This window comes from Sebastes umbrosus, chromosome 20, assembly GCF_015220745.1.
Source record: "Sebastes umbrosus isolate fSebUmb1 chromosome 20, fSebUmb1.pri, whole genome shotgun sequence".
Lineage (NCBI taxonomy): Eukaryota > Metazoa > Chordata > Actinopteri > Perciformes > Sebastidae > Sebastes > Sebastes umbrosus.
The window spans coordinates 9,295,111-9,322,820 of record NC_051288.1 but is presented as its reverse complement, the minus strand read 5'-3'; the positions used below and the strand labels follow the sequence as shown (position 1 = coordinate 9,322,820).

General features: G+C 37.8%; 1 protein-coding gene across 4 annotated transcripts in view; it reads left to right on the top strand.

Annotated features, from left to right (window-relative positions):
- Window positions 1–17,208: 17,208 nt before the first annotated feature.
- exoc6 (exocyst complex component 6) overlaps window positions 17,209–27,710 on the top strand; it is a 42,363-nt gene continuing 31,861 nt past the window's right edge. For 2 of the 4 annotated variants that reach the window (XM_037754766.1, XM_037754765.1), the window contains exons 1-2: window positions 17,209–17,383; window positions 27,230–27,401. In XM_037754766.1, the coding sequence (XP_037610694.1) occupies window positions 17,283–17,383; window positions 27,230–27,401 (273 nt within the window). In that variant the 5' untranslated portion in view covers window positions 17,209–17,282. The remainder of the gene's footprint in view (window positions 17,384–27,229; window positions 27,402–27,710) is intronic. The other 2 variants (XM_037754768.1, XM_037754767.1) reach the window with 1 other exon arrangement.

Sequence of the window (27,710 nt, the reverse complement as noted above, 5' to 3'; positions counted from 1 at the left end):
CAGGGTGCGTAATTCAAAGGAATAGACAAAGCATTGAACTTCAAGTCCTTTACTAGGTCCCTCACACACACACACAAATCACCACTGGCCTTTGCTTATTAATGTGCGGTTTCAGGAAACTATTGTTGCGCTGATGTTTCCAGTTATAATGTGACTGGCCAGAACAATGCGGTGTTAATTTGTTTGGTTTCCGGCGAAGGACTGTGAAAACAGTGATGGCCACGGAGACAGGAAAGGACATTAATAGGCCTAGATGAAGGAATGCTGGTGGATGGGGGGGTGGGGGAGACACAGGGACACGTCCTCAGTGAAGGAGGAAGTTGGACAGAGAAAAAGAAAGTTAAAACTAACTATAGTGTACTAACAATAGGGTGATGAATTAAAACCAGTCCGTTTGCACAAAAAGGCGCATAAATGTCACGATAATGTGTAAGGCGTTTAGCATACAATAAGTCAGTTGTACACCATGTGTCCTGTACTGACTGCAATGTAAACGCATCTCCGTATAAATGCTACGGTAAGAGGGATGGTACATGTCCACAGGGGCGTTTTTTATCACGAGGGATCGCCTTGCTTCCCAGCGTTGGACACTTGATGGATTGCCACTAAACAAAAGGCACTATAGGCACCTGATTGGACGAACGCTTTCCCTCGTGGGCTGCTGCTTCCAGCTTTGAAACCGGAAACAAGATGGTGGCTCGTTTGGAAACTTTCTTCACTTATATCACAAAAATAGTTCACTGAAATGTGTTTCTGAAAACATTTTATGTAAGAAATAATCCATGCAGTTGATGAATCTGTCTTTATTTTGGATCGGCAACGGTTAGTTTAAAAGTTACTAGGTGGTTTCCAGAGGTGGCGAGTTGCATTGGACGCCTAGACCTCAACTTTATGCAACTGAAAAAAAAAGTGACCGGCAACGGCTAGTTTAAAAGTTTCTAGGGAGTTTCCAGAGGCGGAGAGTTGCATTGGACGCCTAGACCTCAACTTTATGCAACTGAAAAGAAAAGTGAGAAAAGTGAGAAAGATCACTTATAGTGAAAAAACAGAGCCATGAGGAGGTGCAGAAGTCTAGTTTTCTCTCAGAACACTTGAATTACAATATGCTGAAAGGTTATTATGGGATTTTTGCCAAATGATGCCAAAAACATTCTGCCTACTGCAGCTTTAAGTATGATGGGCTCATAGTGTCATCACATCTCAGGGGTCCCTATTTCTTCTTTATTCTACTTATGTGTTTTCAGCCTGTTATAAACTGGGCTGAGGATAATAGAATCTACAGTAAACATCTGCATTTTATCAATACATTGTTCTGTTGAACAATACAAATATAATAAATATAATAACCGTTTTCAGTCCAAAATGGCAGCAGTGGCTGTTGTCAAAAAAACACCAGAGTTTCGTCTCTTTGCTTTTTATACTCTTTGGTAGTAATAGGCCTACACTTCACATGATACTTGGTTGTATACAGAATAATTATAGTTATACACAATGTTTTGTCATATCATTAGGAGCATGTGTTGTAAGTTGTGGACTTAACCTAATGAATTGTCATGATGCTCACTTCAGTTGTCTGTATAAACAAGGAAATATGACAGTCAAGATTTTCTATAAAATAAGTTAAATGTGTGTTGTTTATAGAGGCAGGTAGTGTGGAAACCCCATCAAAAAACCTGCAAAAGTGTAACATTCCTCATCATATTTTGATTAAAATGTATCACTGAATAATACAGACTGTATGCTTGGCAGAGTACCTGTGATTTAACAGTGATGGGTCAGTCTGAGTCACATCTACACGGCTGTTTGTGTTGGTGTTGGTGGAAAAATAAAATTACATGAAATTAAAGATAGTATTTCACACAGATTACCTTCTAAAATCATCAGACAAATATTTAAATTACTCTTAAATAAATGATTCAATAGACACACATATTACAAAGTGCCACCAGTTTTTCAGAGTGTGTATAATTTCCTTTAGGTTACATTGTGTTTTGTTTTTTACTACAATTTGTAACTAAAGTTCATCAGTTTTAATTAATATTATTCCTGGCAATGAACAGTCACTTGTGTATGTGAGGTGTCTGTCTGCATTAAACAATACATTTAGTGATTTCATGTCAAAAAACAAGCGCTCTGTGGACCCTGTTGCATTCTTGTTATCCATGAAAAGTGTTATCTGAGACAATGAGGGAAACAGGATGTGCTGTTTTATCACTTCCTCCCAGTCCCACTTTGTTTAGGACTGTATCACAGCGAGTGAAGGAAAAGAGAAGGAGGTGGAGTGAAACTAAAGAACTGAAGGGATAAAGAGGAAGTTGGTGGGAAGATATATGTGAATGAAAATGGATTCTATGGGTACCCACGAGTCTCCCCTTTACAGACATGCCCACTTTATGATAATCACATGCAGTTTGGGGCAAGTCATAGTCAAGTCAGCACACTGACACACTGACAGCTGTTGTTGCCTGTTGGGCTGCAGTTTACCATGTTATGATTTGAGCATATATTTTATGCTGAATGCAGTACCTGTGAGGGTTTCTGGACAAATGTTGTCATTGTTTTGTGTTGTTAATTGATTTCCAGTAATAAATATATATACATACATTTGCATAAAACAGCATATTTGTCCACTCCCATGTTGATAAGAGTATTAAATACTTGACAAATCTCCCTTTAAGGTACATTTTGAAAAAAAATGTGTAATTAATTTGCGATTAATTGTGTGGATTATCATATCATTAATCGCGATTAAATATTTGAATTGATTGACAGCCCTATATTCTTAACTAACAAGCTGTCCGGTCTGTAACTTTACTGTTCTAAGTTCACTCTCATCGCTCTCATGGTGTTGTTTTAAGCAGCAGCAGGCCGCTTTTTTCAGAGGAAAAAGCTCTAAAAAGCCACTGTACACAACCTGCTCAGCTGCAAACAGCAGAAAGACCCAGTTAGAGACTAGCTGGTGAACATAGTGGATCATTTAGTAGCTAAAGAGACGGATATTTCCCTCAGGCGTTAGTTGCTTGTTTTGCATTCTGACAGTTTACCACCAGCAGACACTGCAGATTGTTTTCCAGAGAAGCCAGACAATACATCTGAGACTCTGCAGCAGTAGGATTAGTGTTGATTTGTGAGTTATGATAAATGATTTGTCTGTTGCCATGTGGTGTTTGTATAGCATTACAATTATCCTGAACTAAGCTGTGGAAATTTCCAGTGAAAAAAAGTCACGTCTGTCATTTAAAAACCAACGGTAGAATAAATACAAATATTCTATACAGGTACCAAAAATTTTCACTTATTTCACTTTCACTTATTTGGAACGACACGTGGTCGCGTACTGCTGCTGCTGGACTGCAGGTTGGCACCCTCATTTTAGATCACCTCTCGGAACACAGGTGTTCTCAACTTGTTCTGTATTATTTTTACAAAGTAATGCAGTGATAAACTATGTGTAGAGACCTTTATGCTCTTCTGTATTTCTGCAGATGCTGTAGTTAACATGCTTTCCATTCCACCCTTTTTCATTTTTTTTTGCATAAAGCAGCCTATTTGTCCACTCCCATGTCGATAAGTGTCTCTCTGTGTGTCTCTCTGTGTCTCTCTGTGTGGCGTCTGACTCGTGTCTGAAGTCAGTGATGGTGACCCGGTGGATTTGCCTATCAGTAACAGCACATGTTCTCCTGTTAATAAACCAACAAGCTATCTAAGACCACATGTGTCTGCTGGTGCGTACGGACGCACTGCTTTACTGAACACCCTGCATGTGTGTGTACGAGTGTGTGTGTGTGTTTGTTTGTACATATCCCTTCTTCTCTTTCACTTCCCCATTCTAAATGAACGAGAAGCCAATTTCACAATCGTGACACACAGACTTGATTAGCAGGCACATATTCTCAGACACACACACACACACACACACACACTGACAAGGTTAAGATCATAACAAGATATTCAACCTTAAAGGGGAAAGTGTGTGTGTGTGTGTGTGTGTGTGTTGAGATTGTCGATGTTTTTTTTTATGGTCACTGTTTATATTTGATTCTACAGGTTTACAGAGATGACTGTGATGATGACATCATAAATTCATGGCCTCCAGCTGTTGTATCAAAAAATGCATTTATTCTAACTTCAATCTTACTTCTCATGCCTAAACCTAACGAAACCCAACCAACATGGGGCTGCTGACCCCTGACTGAACACCAACAAGCTGAGGATCTATTAGACCCAGTCTGGAGCCGCCTACAGAAGGCAGAAGGAGAGACCATTATCTTTGTTTGACTTCCTCTTCTTAGTGTTTGATAAATCTGCGTGGCAGGATGATCTTGACCTCTTCATTCAAGAGAAAACAGAGGTGAAGAGTCCACAGCGGAGCAGACAGAAAGACTACACTGCAAATAATCACCGGTCTGCCAGGTACTGTGATTCTAACATGCAGACTCCACTCAGCATCAGGATACGTTTGGTTCTTCTTTATGACATTTATTTTCCAATAAAACACACATTTAACAATATAACCACAGTCTCTTCACTGAGAGCCACTGAACACTTCCAGCCTGAGGACAGTTCACAGTCGTTAAACTCCATCGCTCGCAAGACAAAAATCTTTGAAACCTTGGGATTCTAAATGAACTCTAAAATGAACAGAATTTTGTGGAAATAGAAAAATCTTCTGCCATATACTTTGAGATATCATCCCCTAATTCTCCCACGTGTATAAGCAAAATGCAAAACGCTCTCAGTCTTGTTGCTTTTTTGCAGCGTGTGAAGGAGCAAAAAGAAACAAAGAGGGATTATCTGTGTACATATGTTAACATTCCTCCTGGTTCCTGTCCACTTGAAGGAGACAGGAGAGACAACTGACAGCCTCTCTGAGAGGTTTATGTCTGCTGAGCAATAATCATGCATGTCTGTGTGTGCCAGTGTAAGTGGAGTAAACTAAACACAGAGAGAGACACTCAAAGACCCATCAGAGCTTTTTGTCCTGCTGGACAAGAGCTCTTCAAGGAGACAGACATCCACCCAGAACAACTTTTTTTTTCAAAGCCAAGCCCACTCACTGCTCATGACTGTTACCTCCAACAGAATATATATCTGGCAGCTCAGAACAAGCTGTGTTCACACAAATATACTGAAGCTGTTGTGCGGTATTGATTTCTAAAATAATTTCCACCATCCTTCCAACATAAAATCTTAAATAAAGTCTTGAATAGGTCAAATCCTACCAAAGTCTACCTATTTATTCAAATCAGATCTGTTTTGATCCTCGCTATATTATTAAAATGAATGCACATCCACTCTCTAAAAGCTAATTACTTTTAAAAAAATATATATTTATTTACGTTTTTTTATGTTTTCGTTGTGCAGCAGTGGCACAGACCCAGGGTGTTTTCAAACCTGCGATGTTAAGTCTAGTTCAGGGGTCAGCAACCTTTACTATCAAAAGAGCCATTCTAGGCAACAAAAAAAAAGAAATCTGATTCATTGTGATGAAGGTAACACAGTTTATAGTCTAAGTATATAGTATATAAGTCTAATGCAGTGAGGGACAAAGTGCAAATGTACTTCCGAGTATTAGGGCCACATTGAGGGGAAAAAAATCTGAGATTTCCAGAATAAAGTCATAATATTACAAGAATAAAGTCATGATATTATCAGAATAAAGTCATAGGTTTACGAGAAAAAAAGTCGTAAAATTACGAGAAAAAAGTCGTAATTTAATGAGAATAAAGTCATAAATTTACAAGAAAAAAAGTCGTAATATTACGAGAATAAAGTCATAGGTTTACGAGAAAAAAAATTGTAATATTATTAAAAAAAGTTGTAATTTAATGAGAATAAAGTCATAATTTAATGAGAATAAAGACATAAATTTAAGAGAAAAAAAGTCGGAATATTACGAGAATAAAGTCATAACTTTACGAGAAAAAAAGAAAATAACACGTAAAATTAGTACTTTATAATACTATGACTTTATTCTCATAATATTACAACTTTATTCTCATAATATTATGACCTTATTCTCGTAACATTACGACTTTATTCTCGAAATCTCAAGATTTATTTTTTTTCCTCAATGTGGCCCTAATACTCCGTCGTACCATAGACCTACAACAATGATGAATAAAAATGAAAATGTAAACAAAAAACAGTTATTCATTTACATTTTTAAAAATCCACAGGGAGCCACTGCAGAGGAGCTAAAGAGCTGCATGTGGCTCCGGAGCCGCAGGTTGCTGACCCCTGTTCTAGTTCTATGGGACGCTAGTTTTGTTTTCTCCTTTTGGTATGTTTCGTTCAGGCACATCTGGACACATGTGTGATATGTATGCAGGACTGTTCTGAGTGAACATACTTGAAACAAACTTGCACTGTGCACATGCCGCCATCTTGGTCTAGAATTACATATATGAAATGTTCACTGATGGAGAAAGTATCCAGTATTATCCTTTAAATAAAGTAAATGTTGCAACACCACACACTGTAAAAAATACTCTGTAATTCAAATTCAATTCAAACTTTTTATCAAATACTTTCCCCCAACAACGCTGCTAGTTACACTTGATTCAAATAAGCACATAAAGCGGGTAATCCATGAACACCTGGTATAATACTGTAGTATGCATCCATACCAAGCTCTGCATGTAGGCTTGTTGTAGTGTCACTAGAAAATGTTCCTGGTGAATTAGGTAAAACACCACCAATAGTTGCTTTATCTTTGTTTTTAAAGTTTAAGTGAAAAGTGGAATGGTAAGATTAAGTTAAAGTTTAAGGAGTAAAAACAAACTAAGAAAGACAGACACAGAATAACGTGAAAGATGAGGCATAATATGTATTTTCTGTCTAACTGATGCTAGAGATAAAAATAGAGATGTCATATCTCATATCGGGGGTTTCTCTGTGTGTGTTTACTGGATGATCAAAGCATTCTGGTATGTATGACCCTGTCTGCAAATGAATGTATGTCAGATGTATAATTGTGTGTAACACAGCAAGATAAGGAGAGAAGAAAAAAACAAATAAACAGACAGCAAGAGAAAAAGACTCATGTTGATAAAAATATAGGAGAAAGAGATTTATAAAAAGATGGGTGGGGGGCAATGATGATGAGAGAAGGAGCCTCTGGGTAGCGGGTTAGACATATTTAATTCATATATTCCATAAAAAAATATTTTTATATATTTCAAGGAGAACAAAAACATGTAGTTTGATTGGACAAATCTGCAAATCACAACAGATGAGGATAGTGGAGAGAGAGAGCCAGGCCAGAGGCCTCGACATGTTCTCTGTGGCTCCCTCTGCAGGTCAGCATCAGGTAGTGCTGCCTCACAGTCAGCTGCTTAACAATGAGTTCAAAGTATAAATAACACGCACAAACAAATACCACTGATAGTTCTTTGTAGTACTGGGTAAGTTTAGCATCTCAATGGCAACAAATGTCAAAATAGATTACATCAATAGTATTATATTTCATGAATATGTTTGAATGTTTTGCATCAAAACCTTAAAACATCAATTTTCTCTTGCTAGACAATACAAGTAAATGTGAATTTGAATTGCAAAAGGTGTTGACTAGTCCCAAATATAGATTCGTAACATTTTGACATAACACAATATATATATTTATGCAGGAATCATGTGGGGGCCTCAATATGACTTTTCATTGTGTTATTTTTTCCCACCGTCGTAAGTATGCACATACTGAGTATCACTTTCTCTGCTTGTTGCCCTGTTTATATATGGAAACTGACGCAGCCTGGCCTCGCTGTATAAAATGACCTGTGGTGACCTCTAGGATAATCACAGCCTCATGAAACGTTACAACCACAAACTACAGACCTAGAGCATTCAGAGGATGGATGGCTTTCCTAGTAGATTGACAATAAGGTGGTTTCTGAGCAGTTTACATGACAGAAGTGCTCGCCATCCAATCGCCGAAAAATTAAATTCTTGCAGAAATCTCCAAATGTCAAAAGTTTTTCAAGCCAAATCACAGCGTGGCTTTTTCTATAGTGTTCCTCAAGGTCTTGGTGTCTTAATGTGTGTCTTAATGACATAATAGAACATGGGAATGACCATCACAAACTCATATCGTCATGTTCTAAACTCTTATACACTTTCACAATTTATTTTAATTGATTAATTCATTTATTAATTCATTTGTTTTCTTATTAATGACTAGAACAACTTGCTGAGCTGCATCTCAAATTAATCGTCAGGTTCCCAGCTTTCAGATGATGTACACCACTTCTATGTGACATCTACTGTTGACTTTTTATCTTCCCCTGAACATCCCCTGTCCCCCACCGCTAAAAGAAAAAGGGTGGAATGGAAAGGGGTTAACTACAGCATCTGCAGAAATACAGAAGAGCATAAAGGTTTCTACACATAGTTTATCACTGCATTACTTTGTAAAAATAATACAGAACAAGTTGAGAACACCTGTGTTCCGAGAGGTGATCTAAAATGAGGGTGCCAACCTGCAGTCCAGCAGCAGCAGTAGGCGACCACGTGTCGTTCCAAATAAGTGAAAGTGAAATAAGTGAAAACTTTTGGCACCTGTATAGAATATTTGTATTTATTCTACCGTTGGTCTATAAATAACAGACGAGCCTTTTTCCACTGGAAATTTCCACAGTTTAGTTCAGGATAATTGAAATGCTCTATGAACACCACATGGCAACAGACAAATTATTAATCATATCTTACAAATCAACACTACACCTACTGCTGCAGAGTCTCAGATGTCCTATCTGGCTTCTTTGGAAAACAATCTGCAGTGTCTGCTGGTGGTAACTGTCAGAATGCAAAACAAGCAGGCTTTTTTGCATGTGATTATCATAAAGTGGGCATGTCTGTAAAGGGGAGACTCGTGGGTACCCATAGAATCCATTTTCATTCAGGTATCTTCAGGTCAGAGGTCAAGGGACCCCTTTGAAAATGGTTATGTCAGTTTTTCCTCGCAACATTTAGTGTAAATGTGGAGCGTTATTTAGCCTCCTTCATGACAAGCTAGTATGACATGGTTGGTATCAATGGATTCATTAGGTTTTCTAGTTTCATATGATAACAGCATCTTCACTCTAGCTTTAAAACGGAGCCCACTACAACCTAAAATTCACAAGTTGCGTTAATGCGTTAAAAAAAATGAATTGCGTTAACGAATTTGCGTTATCATCGTGTTAACTTTGACAGCCCTACTAAGAACACATCATGTAGACTAAATAGGGCGATTTATGAATTACATAATTTGTTGCTAAGCTCTGGTAAACACACCCAGGAGGCAGCTTTCTATTTGGTTTGTTGGCAAACTTGTGTATTCCCCAAAATGTCAAACTGAAACTTAAAACATTGTCTAGTGGGCCTCTGGCCTTGTCTGAAACATCTGGACAACCTCTCTAGCTTTAGCAGTGGATTGTCTCCATTCCAGGATGTCCTTCAGTGGTATTTGTTAGGAGTGTAACTTACAATGGAGGTCAGCAGTTGTATAGCGGCCTGTGCTCCGGACAGACAAGGGGAAGCTGGCAGGAAGCTGGCAGAGCGTGGAGAGGAAGAGCACTCGGAGAGAAGAATAGGCAGAGGGACACTTCATAATAGACCCTCACTGCTGTGATCTATATATCCTCCTTTTCAAAAAGGGACGCACGCACACATGATTATCACTTGGTATGAATTATACATCACAGTTTTTCTCCACAGTTTACTGAGAGCATTCTGATGTAGACAGTTTGTAAGGGTTGGCTATGTTGGTGCTTAATAACACTCTTTATTTATCGATTCATTTTATTGGCCTACAAGTAGCTGCACAAGGCAAGGTATGTTTTTTATCATTCTATAGCATGAGATGGGACTTACACAGTGTTCAGCCTTAATCACACAAGCTCAGTTTTCATTATGGGTGTGTTTCCATCTACCTGTTTTTAATGCACATTTTCAATTTGCGCATAACAAAACCTGGAAATGCAGAAAATTTGAAATATCGCAAAAAAAGTTTTTACACATCTCATTGGCTGCTGTAGCCCATTACTGCGATACGTCAGCATTGCCGCCATATTGGGGAGATAATGACTGGCCTGTAAACACCTACAAGTGAACTGGGGAGCTGCCATTTTTCTGTATAAAAACCACTATAACGTTTACATTTCTCAACTTATTTCAATGAGTCATTTTTATATTCAAGGATTTATAATCTATGAGGAGTAGAAAATAGTTATAGTGCTTTTTAACCTGAAAAAAATGTCAGCTCCCCATTCACTTGTATGTGTTTACGGGCCAGTCCTGATCTCCCCACTATGGCGGTAACGTTGACGTATACGATCCAAAGGCCAATGCAGAATTACATCATCTTGTTGCACTCTCTTCTTTGGCAATGGTATAATGGTTTTGTGACTGGAGAATCTGCGCCACCTACTGCTGAACCAACTCGTAGTTATCGCATGACAGTAGTGGATGGAAACAAGCATTTATTCGCATTTTCTTTTGCAGATTTTCTCAAAATCACAATGCAGTGACTGCATGGCCTTTTCCCCACATCATCTTACAGCTGCTGAAAGTTAGAAATAGCCTGTAGTGCAGCTTTAAATATAGAATGTAAACTCACCACAGGTCCCTAAACCCTCAAATTCACAGAAAGAATACAAAGGACATGTAGCTATGGCACTGAGAGGAAGAATTATGAGACTATAGGAATCTCCCTCTCCCTAGAATTACATATATGGGTCAATTCAACACCTGATGATTTACATGTAGTGCCAACGCAGGAAGCAGTGCGTCCTTTTCATAGTGAGGAAGAAAGAAAAAGTCTGGCTGTCAGGGTGGTGGATGGATGTGTAGCACATGGAAGAATTAACTCTAAACAAAACCTAACCAAAACTTTCGTTGCCATAGTGCATTTCTAATAATAACCACAAGTTTTTTCTAACCTTGGCCAGGCATAGAAAGGGGGAATTTAAGAAAATGTTGGCATCAAAAGTAACCTGTTGCTATAGAGAAGCACCCAATATCAATGCTATTGTCTGGCGATAGAGTTGGAAAGAGAAAGCTTTATGTGTGTGTGTGTGTGTGTGTGTGTGTGTGTGTTAGAGAGAGAGAAAGAGACGTTTATATGCATTTTCCATCCATCTGTTATCTTATATCTTTACATACAGTCCTGCCTCTCTTTCCCCCATTGTATAGCATCAAACCATCTGTGTGTCTGTTCCTGCAACTCTGACACATTTCCTATACTGCTGGTCTGTGTGTGTGTGTGTGTGAGACACCCACTTCTTGTTTTTGGTGGAGTAATAAGGAAACTCATAGTCAGGGCTTTTGTAAAGAGCTCATTGTCAACCACTACGTCCACACTCCTAATGGGCCAATCCATTTCGACAAGAATAGCAGGAAATAGAAAGTGGTTGTGTAAGTTGGTCAAGGCCTGCTGCCTTACTCAAAATGCAGCTTCAAACCATGTGGTAACCTTTCTGTGGTTCCATTTATTATTATCCACAGCCCTCAAGTGGCTCACTTGTACATTGACACAGTTATTCATTACACCGTACAACAACTAAACAGTAGGAGAATATGAGGAAACCCAAGTCTCTGGTTGATTATTATAACACACAATATAGTAATAATAATAATATATTTTACAGTACTTGTATAGAACCTTCTGTATACACCGATCAGCCATAACATTATGACCACTGACAGGTGAAGTGAATAACATGGATTATCTCGTTACAATGGCACCTGGCAGTGGGGGGGATATATTAGACAGCAAGTGAACATTTTGAACTTTGTGTTGGAAGCAGAAAAAATGGGCCAGCGTAAGGATGTGAGCGACTTTGACAAGGGCCAAATTGTGATGACTAGATGACTGGGTCAGAGCATCTCCAGAACTGCAGCTCTTGTGGGATGTTCCTGGTCTGCAGTGGTCAGGACCTACCAAAAGTGGTCCATGGAAAAGAAAACCGGTGAACCGTCGACAGGGTCGGACGCGATGCTCATTGATGCACGTGGGGAGAGAAGGCTGGCCCATGTTCTCCAATCCAATAGAAGAGCTACTGGAGCTCAAATTGCTGAAAAATGTAATTCTTATTCCAATAGAAAGGTGTCAGAACACACAGTGCATCACAGTTTGTTGCGTATTGGGCTGCAGCAGACCGGTCAGGGTGCCCGTGCTGACCCGTGTCCAACTGCCAAAAGTGCCTACAATGGGCACGTGAGCATCAGAACTGGACCACGGAGCGATGGAAGAAGGTGGCTCTGGTCTGATGAATCACGTTTTCTTTTACATCATGTGGATGGAAACGAGTTCGAGGTGTCGACTCGGCCTCCAAATTCTCCAGATCTCAATCCGATCGAGCATCCGTGGGATGTGCTGGACAAACTAGTCCGATCCATGGAGGCCCCACCTCGCAACTTATACAGGACTTAAAGGATCTGCTACTGACGGCTTGGTGCCAGATACCACAGCATACCTTCAGAGGTCTAGTGGAGTCCATGGTTTCACCCTTTTTTTCCTGTTGAAGTTATATAGTCCTGTGCTAATGTTATATATTAAGTGGATGAAATTAGCTCCACATTGACCATCTACTACATGTATAACACAACAACCTGAAAGGAGCCTTCCTAATGATTGTGCATTTACTCTCAAAGGGGCTGAAGGTACACTACTAATTGTTTTAAATCATAAAGATCAATTTATTGATCATAGAGAGTACTACTCAGCCTGCGAAAACAGTTTAACAGTACCAGTATAATGTCTTCTAAACCTGATGATACCATAGTAATGCCATCAGCGTAATTCCGGCTTGGGCATGGAGAGTACACATTTTTAACATCCTCCATTACAAAGTGGGAGCGTGGAGTTTGAAAGATGTGGGCATTGAATAAGCAGAGAGGGTCTAACAAACGCTGTCAAAGTGAAGCATAAAATTCTATGTTTTTGAAGCTTGGCCCATACTAGAGACTAGGGCTGTCACAATATCAGATTTTTACTACACGACTATTGTGGCAAAAGGAATTCGATATTATCGGATCTATAGTATAGAAAATTTGAAGAAAAAAAATAACTAGAAGTCAAGATATCTTAGGCTCTTCTCCTTCAATTTTGACATTTTATTTAAAAATCTGTGTCACACAAGATCCAAGCAAAGTAAAGGTTTGAATGCTGGACAAGTATTTTTTTAGGGCTGTCAAAGTTAACGCGATAATTAAATTTTCGCCACTAATTTCTTAACGCAAGTTGAGAATTTTAGGTTGTAGCGGGCTTAGTTTTAAAGCTACAGTGAAGATACTGGTATCATATGAAACTACAAAACCTGATGAATCCATTGATACCAACAAATATGTAGGGAAGGAGGCTAAATAACGCTACGAAGTTAGGCCAATTTTGGTGAGGAAAAACTGGCATGGCCATTAAAAAAATTTGAAATTAACTAGTGATTAATCACAATTCAATATTTTAATCGACTGACAGCCCTAATAGTGATGTTGTTACTTTTACTTAGTCAAACATTATAGAACCAGATATATATTCCACCACTGCCCACATATGATACAGCTGAAAGTGCTTTATATACAGTATATCAGTAGAACTACTGCTGAAAGAACTAAGACAGCAGTTGGGTGTATACCAGAACAGTTGTCTATGTATAAAGTTACAAAATCATGAAGCACCTTAATCACTTCGAAAGGCCACAGTGACCAAGATACAATTGTTATATAGTATATTTATGTGCTTTAGCTAAAACTCTGACATCTGCATTTAGTTGTAATGTTGTCTGCTGACTTTCTTTGTGCTTAATTCCCTTCTGATATTCTAACTTTTTGCCTCAGACAGGTTCCATGTTAGCAGAGGTATAAATATGATTTAATCTTTTATAATAATTTTAATTTCAGTACATACCTCCTCACTCTTCATTCATTCATTCATTCATTCATTCATTTGTTTACTCATGGAAGCAGAAATCAACATCTAATCTTTAGTTTGACTGCTGATTGCTTTGAATCGGCGGTGGTGAATAAAACCAACAGGGTTCTTCTTGTTGTTTCTTCAGGGTTTACAGTAGATGAGACACACAGGGAGCAGCTGAAGTTTGTTTTGTTGGCCTCAAAGTCCGGCGAGTCACAAGGTCTCTTTTTCCTGTTGCTCCCTCTTTTTCTGCTGACCATAGCAGGTGCCCTGAAATTCATGACACACACACACAGTTCTTGGTTTCCCTCTCTTTCACACATGCAGAAATTTAGTCCTCATACTTAGAATCTGAAGACAGAAATGGCCGGTGACAGGGTCCATGCTGCTTTACCTGAGCCTCCCAGTCAAAGTGAAGAGGAGAACAAAGAGGAAGAGAAGGCTTTTGGGAATTTCTTTGCTGAGTTAGAATCTGTGGACCTACCTCTAGGAACCACCTTAAGGTAAACCCTTGCAATATTCAGGACACTTTTTTTTTTATTTCATCTGCTGGCTACCATTGATGGTGGACTCATTAACCTGACTTGCAAATTGAGTGATTGATCTTAATATTAACATCAAGAGATGCAAATAACCAAGGAAGCATACATCTATTTTTTGTATTTCCTTAAAATACCAAAGGTGTAAAAGGTGAAAGGTGTAATTGAACTTTTAGTGCAATGTGGTCTTTATATATATATATATATATATATATATGTAGATCGATATATATATATATGTAGATCGATACATAGATAGATACATAGATAGATAGATAGATAGATAGATAGATAGATAGATAGATAGATAGATATACTATTGGGTACCCATAGAACCCATTATCATTCACATATCTTGAGGTCAGAGGTCAAGCGACCCCTTGATGACCATGACAGTTTTTTATCGGCAAAATTTAGCGCAAGTTTGGAGCGTTATTTAACCTTTCTAGCTTTAAAACTGAAATTAGCGCAGTAACGCAAATTGTGTTAATGCGTTAAAGAAATTAGTGAACATTGAAATGAAATTGCGTTAACACATTATTATCATGTTAACTTTGACAGCCCCACTAAGAACACATCATGTAGACTAAATAGGGCAATTTTATTAGTTGGTAAACTCGTGTATTCCCCAAAGTTTAAAACTTGAGCTTGCTACAACCTAAAAAATTGCAATCGTGTTAATGAAATTAGTGGCATTAAAACAATTTGCATTAACGCGCTATTATTATTAGTATTATCGCGTTCACTTTGACAACCCTAATATATAAATATAATTATATAATTAGAGCACCGCCTTAATTTTTGTCTTTGTTAAGCAGCTTTAAACTGTCCTCACCGCACATGCACGCCATCCTCTTTTCAGCACAAACTCAACTGAAAGTCTCTATAGTCACTGTGAACACATGAGTGCTTCTGGAGATTAGCACACATCTTGTAGTATTTTCAGCAGTTTTTTGTTAAAGGGATAGTTTGGGAAGTGTTTTTTTTTCCTGCCTACCAAGCGTCAGATGAACAACACTCGTACTTGTATTGAAAATGAGATTGACACATTTCAACCTTGCACAGATTATTTATTATTATATTTTGTATTGTGCAACATAAAGCAGGTTTAGTTTGATCTATCTGTCAATAATTTGGATTTTCATGGATAATTACATAAGATGTTGTGGCACATTTCTGAATGTTAGTTGTTCATGTTTTATAATGTGTATTATGTTTGTTACCTTAATTTCCTTAATTTATGTACAAAATAATTGTTGTTATTAGGTGTAAGAGCTCTGCCTCACTCATGTCTCACTTGTGTGTCTCATACAAAGTGCCTTAAGAAATCTGTATGTAGATAGATAGATAGATATATAGATAGATAGATAGATATACTCTTGGGTACCCACAGACCCTCACCCTCTCTCATGTCCTTGTGTGTCTCATACAAAGTGCCTTAAGAAATATGTATTTTTTATACAGATTTCTTTTATATATATATATATATGTATGTAGATAGATAGATAGATAGATAGATATACTCTTGGGTACCCACAGAACCCATTATCATTCACATATCTGGAGGTCAGAGGTCAAGGGACCCCTTTGAAAATGACCATGACAGTTTTTTATCGCCAAAACTTAGCGCAAGTTTGTAGCGTTATTTAACCTATAGTTTCATATGATACAGCATCTTCATTCTAACTTTAAAACTGAAATTAGCGCATTAACGCGTTTTATAATGTGTATTATGTTTATTACCTTAATTTCGTCAATTTATCTACAAAATAATTGTTGTTATGAGGTGTAAGAGCTCTGCCTCCCTCATGTCGTTGTGTGTCTCATACAAAGTGCCTTAAGAAATCTGTATTTTTTATACAGATTTCTTTTATATATATATATATATATATATATATATATATATATATATATATGTAGATAGATAGATAGATAGATAGATAGATAGATATACTCTTGGGTACCCACAGAACCCATTATCATTCACATATCTTGAGGTCAGAGGTCAAGGGACCCCTTTGAAAATGACCATGACAGTTTTTTATCGCCAAAACTTAGCGCAAGTTTGGAGCGTTATTTAACTTACAGTTTCATATGATAACAGCATCTTCATTCTAACTTTAAAACTGAAATTAGCGCATTAACGCGTTTTATAATGTGTATTATGTTTATTACCTTAATTTCGTTAATTTATGTACAAAATAATTGTTGTTATGAGGTGTAAGAGCTCGGCCTCCCTCATGTCGTTGTGTGTCTCATACAAAGTGCCTTAAGAAATCTGTATTTTTTATACAGATTTTTTAAATATATATATATATATGTATGTATATATTTTATATATATATATATTATATTATTATATATTATATATAAAAAGTTATACATATATATTATATATAATATATATAATATATATGTATAACTTTTTATATATAATATAATATATATATTATATTATATTATATATTATATATTATGTATTTTGTATATATATTATATTATATTATATATTATATATATTATATATTATATATATATATATATATATATATATATATATATATATATATATATATATATATATATATATATATATAATATATATATATTGGTCACAGTGTTTTGGGGTAAATGTTTGGGTGTGTGTGTGCAATAGTGTTCCTGTGACCAACCTTCCTGTAATGTATAACCTCCAGAGGATATGTGGAAACAAAGCTATACTGACGTTGACTTCATGACAGCTGTAATAAGACAGCTCGTGCGTCCCCCACAGGCCAGCCCTCTCACTGACCGCTGTAGCTGTAGCTCCTCTGTAGCTGCAGTGAGAGCTGCTAGAACACACACACACAACAATGATGGCGGAGAATGAAACCCTGGAGTGTATAACGGAGCACGAACGGATTTTACAGGAGATTGAGAGCACCGACACGGCTTGTGTCGGTCCCACTCTCCGGTAAGAACACAAGGAGCTTCTTTAAAGAGTCCTCATTAATCATAATAACCTGTGTGTTGTTGTTGTTGTTGCATCTCTCTACGTTTATCACCTTTTGTTCAGCAGCTAGCTTAGCTTAGCTTAGCTGCACCTAGCAACCACCGGTAGGCTAGCATTAGCTACATTAGCTACATTAGCCACCACCAGGCTAATATGGTGTTGAAATGAAGCTAGCTCGTTAGCTAACAGGCCAACATCAACCACTGTTTCAGTATATCTGCATGCAGCTGTAGCACAACTGTGTGTTTGTGTGTGTTTTTCCGGGTTGTGTGTATTGATGGTGACCTGTCAAAATGTAAACATCAGTTGTGGGTGTGGCTGAGGGGGCTCACACATCTTGTTATCATTATATTATAATATATATATGTGTATATATATGTATTAGTGGTGGGATGAGTCATGTTGTGATGTAGTAGTTTGATTTAAGAGCTTGGTAGAAATGGGATGTTGCTCAAGCTAATGTTCTCTAGCTCACTGCATATAGGTACAGTAGCTACCAAGGTTAGCTTTCCAAGGCCATATAATGAATGACATTAGTTTGACAGGCTGGTGTTTATAAAAGTGACAGCTGAATGCCTCCACCTCCTCTCTCTCTCTCTCTCACACACCTGTCCTGTAGACATGCCTGTAGGCCGTGGTTGTGTTTCAGCATACCTAGCTGGATAAACCAGTGAGACTATATGTGCCCTAAAGGCACCATTACATCAACGACCTCAGCTTGTCTATGTTTCAGTGACTGTTGTATGATTTTATTATCTTATTAAGAATGGTAGCTGATGTATCCATGATTGAGAAATCACTTAGGGCCTTTGTGGTCAGCTGTGGCTGTCTGTGTGTATGTTGTTGTCAGCAATGATTGATTGATGTGTTGTTCAGAAAAACAAAAATTAACTTTCCCTGTATAGTGACTATTCTATTGATTATTGACAGAATGGTAGCTGACCTAGATGATTTAGATTAGTTGTTGAAAAATGACACTTATAGTTGATGCTTTAAAAATCATGCCTCTTTTATGATTGATGAGTTTCACTCTCACACTATTTGTGAATAGAATTAATGTTAAAGTCACAGATTATGTCTGCTCAGTTTTGTTTGTAACAGGTTGAGAGAAAGGGCAGATACTCTATACTTCTGCAGTCAGGAATAAGATAAGATAAGATGAACCTTTATTAATCCCCGGAGGGAAATTCAGGTGTCAAAGCAGCAACATCAGCAAACATCAGCAAACACAGGAGAGGTAAAGGTATACAAAAATTATAAAAACAATAATAGAGATATAAAAGATACAGAGTGAATGGGTGAACATAGTGTATACAGCCCGTCAATAAATAAATGTAGTATGTTCATATGTGCAGTCTATAAAGTGGTATATAGGATGTATAGTGTAAAGTAAGTGTAAAGTGCAAGAAGGTTGCAGATAGTGCGTGTTTAAAGTTCTTAAAGTCCTCCTAGTTTTCATGCGGGGGTCAGCCTTGGTTGTGGTGCCTGATAGCTACCAGCATGAAGGACAGACTCAGGCGCTTTGTGTTGTGCTGAGGGGGGATGAGTCTGTGGCTGAAGGTGCTCCTCATCTTGACTAGCTCATCATAGAGGGGGTGGGAGGGGTTATCCAGGATAACGTCCAGCTTCCTCCTCATCCTCCCCTCTGCCATCACCTCCAGATCGTCTAGTTCAGATCCAACCACAGAGCTAGCCTTCCTCACCAGCCTGTTCAGTTTTAGTTGGCATCCCTTGTGTTGGTGTTAATAGAGACATTAGGTGTACTTGTATGTGTTTGTAAATGCATTTGAATTATTTGTATCTTGTGCTTAAGAACAAGAATGGAAAGGGATCACAGGATAGAAACAGGATAGCTCTTGGAACCACAGAAGTTTCCTAATGGTGTATGATGTTTGCATACATTTTACTGCTTAAGTGTCCATTTCCCTTCCCTCCTCAATGCAGGTGACTGTGTTTGCTTATACAGCGCGGGCTGTGTTAGTGTGGCTGGCCCGGCAGTAGGGCGGTGTATTGGCAAGAATCTGGCGACGTGATGTTTTCCCTTACCCTAACTAAGTGGTTTTCTTGCCTGAACCTAAGTTAGTAGTTTTTGAATTGTCTACTTCTAGGGACTTTTACTTTGGAAAATCTCTAAATTGACCCAGTAAGAATGTTTGTTTTTGTCTCTATATGTAGTTGGAGCTGTCCTGAAGTCAAATATATATCAGTCATTGTCAGGCATTATTTATTAAATTTGTTCCAGCAACCCCAAAATCAGAGAATGAAGACATTTCCCTCACAAATTAGTGGTATTTTCTTTTTAATTTATAAGGGAAATGTAATGTTTTATACTTCTGGTGAATATAATCCAATCAATCTCATATCCGTATATGTTTTTTGTATATACTGTATGGTTTGTTAACACCTTATTTTGAAAACTGGACGTGGTCACACGCGTATACTTCCTCTAACTTTGCCAAGTCCGTCGCTAGCTCTGCCGTCAGCTCCTTCTTTATACATCCATGGTCAGCTCCATCGGGGCCATTTGAATGCATTTAACATAATGTCAGTATATGGGTGCTCTACAGTTGTCGCGTCGGCCCATTTGACCACGGAGATGAGAGTGACGGCCGGCTTGACTGCACGTTACCTCAATACGATAACGTTTCCTGTCCGTGACAGAGTTAGCATGCAGCTTTAGCCGTGATGTCTAGCTCTGCTCTTCCTGCAATGTGTGAAACCCAAAGTGTTTCCATACTTTACTGGATGTGTAGTGTTTACCACTTTGGATTTAAAATGTGAGGGTGCAGCTCGTATCTATGCAGACCCTCCACCGTTTTCTGCTTTCTCTTTCTAATAACACGTCTATGGTTTTGGCTCACTGCAGCGCTGTTTTGGCTTTTGGAACGGATATAACGTGACGTTACTCAGACTACAACAATAAAACCAGTAACTTCCTTCTACCTCCGCATAGACTCAAATGAAAGGTGAATTGATTTTTTTCCCCACCCCTAATGTTTTGTTTTCAGCACACCTATATTCATGAGAAAAATCTTATCTATGGTCTCCCCCTGTTGCAGTGCAGTACAGAGCACCTGCACACTCAACTCCTATAACAGCCTACATGTGTCAGTTTACCTGACAGACTCACATTTTAATGTCGCACTCCTCTGCTCTCCACTTCTCTATTTCTATAACCAAATATTTATTACTTTAACACAATGCGTACAGTGTAGAGCACAATATTTGGGTCATTCCCAGACCACAGATCTTGTGGAAGGAACTGCAGCAGTAACCGTCCAGTTGAGTTGAAAGTGTGAGAATGTCACATCCCTTTTATCTGTTTTATCTGTGTGAGTTACGGGCACCGCACCAATGACAACACTGTTAACTGTTTAGAGACTTTGCCAACTAGTTGCAGTTGGAAAAACACTCTGACAAGTCCCATGAATCTACACTCAAATTTAGTGACAATCTGGAAATTACTGGGTAATTTGTTTTCAAATTGTTTGTGTGTATCAACTGGAAAACCAATTGGAAGGTAGAATGATAAAACATAGTGTTTGTAACCCAGAGGCCACTTGGCGAGAAGTTAGCTTCCTGCCCTGTCAGGAAGCAGGAAAGCAGCGACTTATTTGTATCAGCAACCACCTGTTTTCAATTATTAATAACAGGAAGGAGGAACCTCATATGGCAGTATGGAGACTGATGATTACAGTGCTGCGTGAGCGTGTCCAGTTTGCATGTGCTGTGCTGTACATAACATCAGGCTTCAGTTCCTTGAGGAGCTCTATGGTAATCAGTTAGTCATTAAGTCACCAAACATTAGCCAGTGCCAGCTTTCAATTGTAAGGATTTGCTGCTTTTCTTTGTCATATCCATATACATTGAATACCTTGGGTTTTTTGGATTGTATTTTTAATTTCTTTTTACATTTTATAGATTAAATGAAATTTGAAAAAAATAGGGATTAATCAATAATGAAATTAATTAATATTTACAGCCCTTAAAGGAACAGGGGATAAGAGAAAGTCAAAATCACATTGGGCTCTGGTAATGTAAAAATATGGCCTCTTAAAAATATCATTGGGCGTCATTCACCAACCATTCTTAAGAAGAAATTTCTTCCTAAAACCCACTTACACAGTTTTCAGGAAGATTCTGACATTCACCAACGTTTTTTTTATTTGGGATTTGTTCTTCAGAAAGAACAGAATCTACGCATACTCAAGAGCACACTTGCAAACATTTGAGTGCTGACATGTTCGTGCAAAATAATTGGTTATTGCGTTTTCTTGAATTCTACAGTTGTATAATATAGGAATCAAATTACAATCATATTTATATACTTTTTGATAATTATTGTCATTATTTTACAAAGCATTATGATCTTTTAAAATAAATAAACATTACACTAACACCTCACATTGAACACATTGAACAAGTAATAGCATCCCATTCATCTTTTTTGTTTTCTTTATATCCACTACTGATGCTATTAAACATGACAAATGCATTCTCATCCCAACTTGTCATATGGACGCATTGTCAGACCCCTCGGCATCACTCTTTCGCAGTTAATACGTGCTTAATCTAACGCAGATGGCCGTGACAAAGCGTCTGTACTTGACGCCCTTGGAATGAGAACGGGCTGATATGACAGCTCGTTTGGCGTTCACTTCCTGCAGAGGTACCTCCACTTGAGTAACTACTGAAAAAACTTTTTGAAATGTTTTGAGTAGTAGTAGTAATAATTTATTTTGGTCCTTATTGACAATTTTCCAAAAATAATGCACATAGAAATAAATCTATATGTAGTGACCTACACATTTTTAATTCCTTGTTTTAAACATAGCTACCTATTCCCCTAAATTCATACTGGCTCTTTCTAATTTCTAACAACCTCTGAATACAGTTAGGAAACTAATGATTTTGTGCTTTGTATATTATCTTTGCAGTTTTAAGATCAACTAGATTACAAACTTTTAAAGCATGCAAGTTAATTAATAGTGCATTGGTTGGTTTGTAATAATCCGATCGATTTACAATTCTTATAGCTCTCTTCTGTAGCATGAAAATATGATTAATGTTGGATTTGTATGTGTTTCACCATACCTCCACACAGTAGGTAATGTCTGGAACTATGAGAGAACAATACATTAATTTTAATACATACACACATACTCTTTCTATTTCAGCATCATCATTTTTACTTGATTATTGATTTGCTGACTACCAAATATTATAAACTTTCGTCCGATGCTCCATCCTCTTTAGACTTTCCTTTGGCTATTCTTGACTTAATTCTCTCTTTTCAATCTCTGTGTGCACACGGCCCTGAATGAGATTCATCATTATAAGAACACAGGTATGAACAATTTTGCAGTTTAAGTACACGTTTTATTAAGAAGAAATTTAAGAAAAAAACTCAGAAAGATATTGGTGAATGAGGCCCATTGTTACTTCTTATCTCAGATACACTACCTTCCACTTGAACTCTGGCAGTTGAGGTGACTTCAAACTCTTGTGCAAGTTAGCCTGGGTGAAAGTAAGGGTGAACATTTGATTACGCGAAGCAGCATCTGATTTGTTTAACAAAATGTCTCCAACTGCTGGCCACTGCATTGCTCCACAGAGGTCATGTCTAATGTGCAGGGTTTGTTGGCTGTATGAGTATTGTTTGTCACAACAGTGGGGTTAAAGGAATATCGTATATTGACTAATATGGAACTGGGCATTCTAAATGGGGAGAAAATTGGTAAAACATTTGCAAAATGAAAAAAATAATAAAATGGATAAACTAATTTTGCTCGTAAAATGACCACGCAACAGAGGATTGAGTTTTCTTATGATTTAATTCATACTATACTACTCTTATCAATACTGCTAATTGGGTCCTTTTGATAACCGGGCAAGAAAAGAAAATTTGTGAACAGAAACTAACAAAATGTGGAGGGATGTTTGGCAGGTAGCAATGGTAGAGGGGGGGAGCGACTGGTATGTCTCAGCCTCAAAGAATTTACTAAATTTGAAGACACAAGGCTAATGAAGCTGGACGGTTACATACAGCTAACTTTGTTTTTGGAGAACCATTCACTGTTAGCCTAACCAGCTGTATGCCTATAACTGACATTTTAGATATGTTTCCAGTGAGATATTATTGAGTTTATATAGTGACTTTGCTGTTGTAAACATTACTGTTGCTGCTCTAGAAATAATTTTCATTATATTTCAAATATTAAATTATCCTGCTCTGAAGTTATTCTTTTTTAAAATAACATACTAAAAAGCAGTTATTTAGTAATGAAAAAGAACCGAACCGACAAGGAGTATCGATAAATAGGGCTGTGTATTGGCAAGAATCTGGCGATTCGATACGTATCACGATGCAGAGGTTATGATTCTATATATTACAAAATATACATAGCAAGGCAATATATTCAGATTTTTTTTAAATCTAATTTTTAGAAAATATGTCATAGTATAAAGAACACACCACCATATGCAGACAATTTGAGCAAAACAAGTTTACTTTTTTATGCTATCAGAACAGTGGGATTTACATTTGCATTTATCACAGTAACTGTAACATCGAACATCACAGCAGGGAGAGGACACCTACACTGAGAGGACACATCTCTTTGCAATTTAAAAAAAAGTATTGACTGACTTAATCGTTGCATGTTAACTATATTAATTAAAAACCAATACCGTGTTTTTGAGAATCAATACAGTATCACAAAACGTAATATCACGATACTCTTACACCCCTGTCGATAAGAGTAGTAGGCTAGTATAATAAGACCGGTGTTCAAGACCGGTGTTTGTGTCACAAAGTGTTGTTGAGTTATTTTGAAGTTACATTTGTGACGCGTTTCTGAGCTTATTTTAAACCCGACCATGATGTTTTTTTCTAAACCTAACTAAGTGGTTTCTTAAACCTAACTGCGGCTGTTACTGTAGTTTTGATTCCTAAATATAACCTCAACCATTTCACGGTAACAACGTAGCGATAAATGACATGCGGAAACCCTAAAATACATTATCACGACTTGCAGAATGTCCTTAAAATATTGTGCTATTTACACGTCTTGTCATGAGATCAGGTTGGTTTAACACGTATTCCTACAAGCAGGGCTGCAACTAACAATTGTTTTCATAATCAATTAAAGTGCAGATTATTTGCCTCACCATGAATGAAGTGCACATAATAAAAAAAATGTCAGTAGAGCAGTAATAACAATTTCTATGTGGGGTGGTAATGTCTGTTAGTTCACCCCAATGGTTTAGACTGAAATATCTCTGTAATCTGCCCGTTACAGGCTCTGCCGTAATCACATTAAAACTGTCATTCTTTAAATGACAGAATGATGCATTTCTTGTTGTGACTGGTATCAACAGACTCAATAGCGTCTACCAGATTTCTTTTGCTGAGTGTAGTAAGCTGTTGGCACAGTATCTCTTAATATGTCAGATCCATAACTAGGACCTCTGTTCTGTCCTGGTTTAGTTGAAGGAAATGTTAGGTCATCCATAAATGAATATCGGAGATATTCACACAAAATAACCCTGTTCCATTTCAATAAACTGTATGATTTATCATCAATTTACGAATGAAGCATTTTCACTACAGTGTCACTAGATGGAGCTGTTACTCCAGCTGAAATACAGTCAATGGTTGGTCGTCAGTTTGGATCCTCATTCATCATTTCCTTACCCTTCCTATCAGAAGCATGTTCAACTATGTCATGTTTTTATTTTGTAGCATTGCTATTAAATTAAAGTGTATAACTTTAGAATGAGTTGTTGTGACGTTCTTTGTGCCGTTGAGGTTGTTTTGAGATCCATCTACACGGAAGTTTTAGGATAGTAGTAGGCTTTTGAAATAGTTCAGGTCTTTGATGCTTTATTATTTTGCAGTTTAATTGACAAGTTACAGTAGTGGTTGGATATCATTAAGAAAGTGAAGTTGTGAAGATCTCTGTTAATTCCAATTTATGCACATGGAATTTGCCGAAACTATAAACAGTTAAATTAAGAATGATCTCCGCCAACTATTTTCAAAATAAATTAAAATAGCAGGCTGTATACTGCTTTAGAGGTATCTGTTCAAAAATATACCTTAAAGGGAGATTTGTCAAGTATTTAATACTCTTATCAACATGGGAGTGGGCAAATATGCTTGTTTCATGCAAATATATGTATATATTTATTATTGGAAATCATTGGAAATTAACATCAGCTGTCAGTGTGTCAGTGTGCTGCCTTGACTATGATTTGCCCCAAAATGCACGTGATTATCATAAAGTGGGCATGTCTGTAAAGGGGAGACTCGTGGGTACCCATAGAACCCATTTTCATTCACATATCTTGAGGTTAGAGGTTAAGGGACCCCTTTTGAAAATGGCCATGACAGTTTTTCCTCATCAAAATTTAGCGTAAGTTTGGAGCATTATTTAACCTCCCCTGCGAAAAGCTAGCATGACATGGTTGGTATCAATAGATTCATTAGGTTTTTTCTAGTTTCATATGATACCAGTATCTTCACTCTAGTTATGTAAATGTGTTAAAAACATTAGTGTTATTTCCTAGGGTTGTTAGCGTTATTGTCACGTTATGTAGTTCTATATGTAATATCAGTATGGAGAAAACAATTAGGTTATAGGCTGTGGTCCTTGTTAATGATTCCTAAATACACACAATTATTACAGTCACATTCTCTCTCTCTCTCTCTCTCCTTCTCTCTCTCTCTCCTTCTCTCTCTCTCTCACACACACACTCAGATACATATGTACACACGACCATCTGTGCCTGTTGAAGCCAGGCCAGGATGCGACAGAGAGAAGTGTGTGTGTGTGTCTGTGGTTGTTGGATGACCGGTAGTGATTCATAGCAGGGTTCTTTACAATAATGTGCAAACAACTGGCCACCTAGGCCTCCCCACCAGCACAGGAATGTTGGTTCTCAGTATTTTTGTAGTGCTGTTGTTCAGTATACACACACATAATGAGGCATTGGGAATTTCAGTGTGGCAGGTCTCCGTCACACAGCACTACTAGTCATTAGGGGTGGGGAAAAAATTGATTCACATACGTATCGCGAGTTTTTTTAAGATTTTTAAATAGATGTTTTAATGCCAGAATTGATATATTTGCTTCATTTGAGTCTATGCGGAGGTAGAAGGAAGTCACCGCTTTTAGTGTTGTAGTCTGAGCAACGTGACGTCATATCTGTTCACTATCCGTCCACCAAAACAAATCGCAGCGAGCCGAAACGAAAAAGTAGAACATAGCGGAGGGTCTGCATGGATACGAACTGCACCTTCACATGTTAAATCTTACGTGGTAAACACTACACATCCAGTAAAGTATGGAAACACTTTGGGTTTCACACATTAACAGGAAAAGCAGAGCTAGACATCACGGCTAAAGCTGCATGCTAACTCTGGCATGGACAGGAAACGTTATCGTATCGTGGTAACGTGCAGTGAAGCCAGCCGTCACTTTCATCTCCGTTGTCAAATGGGCCAACGCTACAACTCTAGAGCACCCATATACTGACATTTCTGTTAAATGCCTTCAAACGGCCCCGATGGAGCTGACCATGGATGTATAAAGAGAACGGAGCTGACGGGAGAGCTAGCAACGGACTTGGAGAGATTAGAGGACGTATACATGTGTGACTACGTCTGGTTTTCAAAATAAGGTGTTGACAAAGGAAACTGTATATACTGTACAAAATACATATATATGGAGATAAGATTGATTGGATTATATTCACCTATATTCTTCCCTCAACTCCCCTGTTTCCTCACTTTGTCTGTCTCAGGTCTATTTACGATGACCAGCCCAACGCCCACAAGCGCTTCATGGAAAAGCTGGATGCCAGGATAAGGAACCATGACCGCGAGATTGAGAAGATGTGCAATTTCCACCACCAAGGCTTTGTGGATGCCATCACAGAGCTCCTCAAAGTCCGCGCTGATGCTGAGAAACTGATGGTAAGAGTGATTTCTGTAAAGAGGACTACAGGCCAGAAGAGGCAATAGCAGGACAGTTGGGTCTGCAGTCCACATTGAGTGTCAAATCTCAAAATATAGTGGCCATTTGAACTATAACTGACTACCAACTAGATTGTTAAAGAATCAGATTAAATGTGTTTTTCTGTCATCGGGTCTGAGTCAGTGGATATTTTAGAGAGACAACTAGAATGTATTATGAAATGTTGTTTTTGAAAGGCTAAATAGCCAACAAATATTGTTTTTATTATTGTCCGTAGTTAATCGCAATTAATCAAAAATTGCACATTT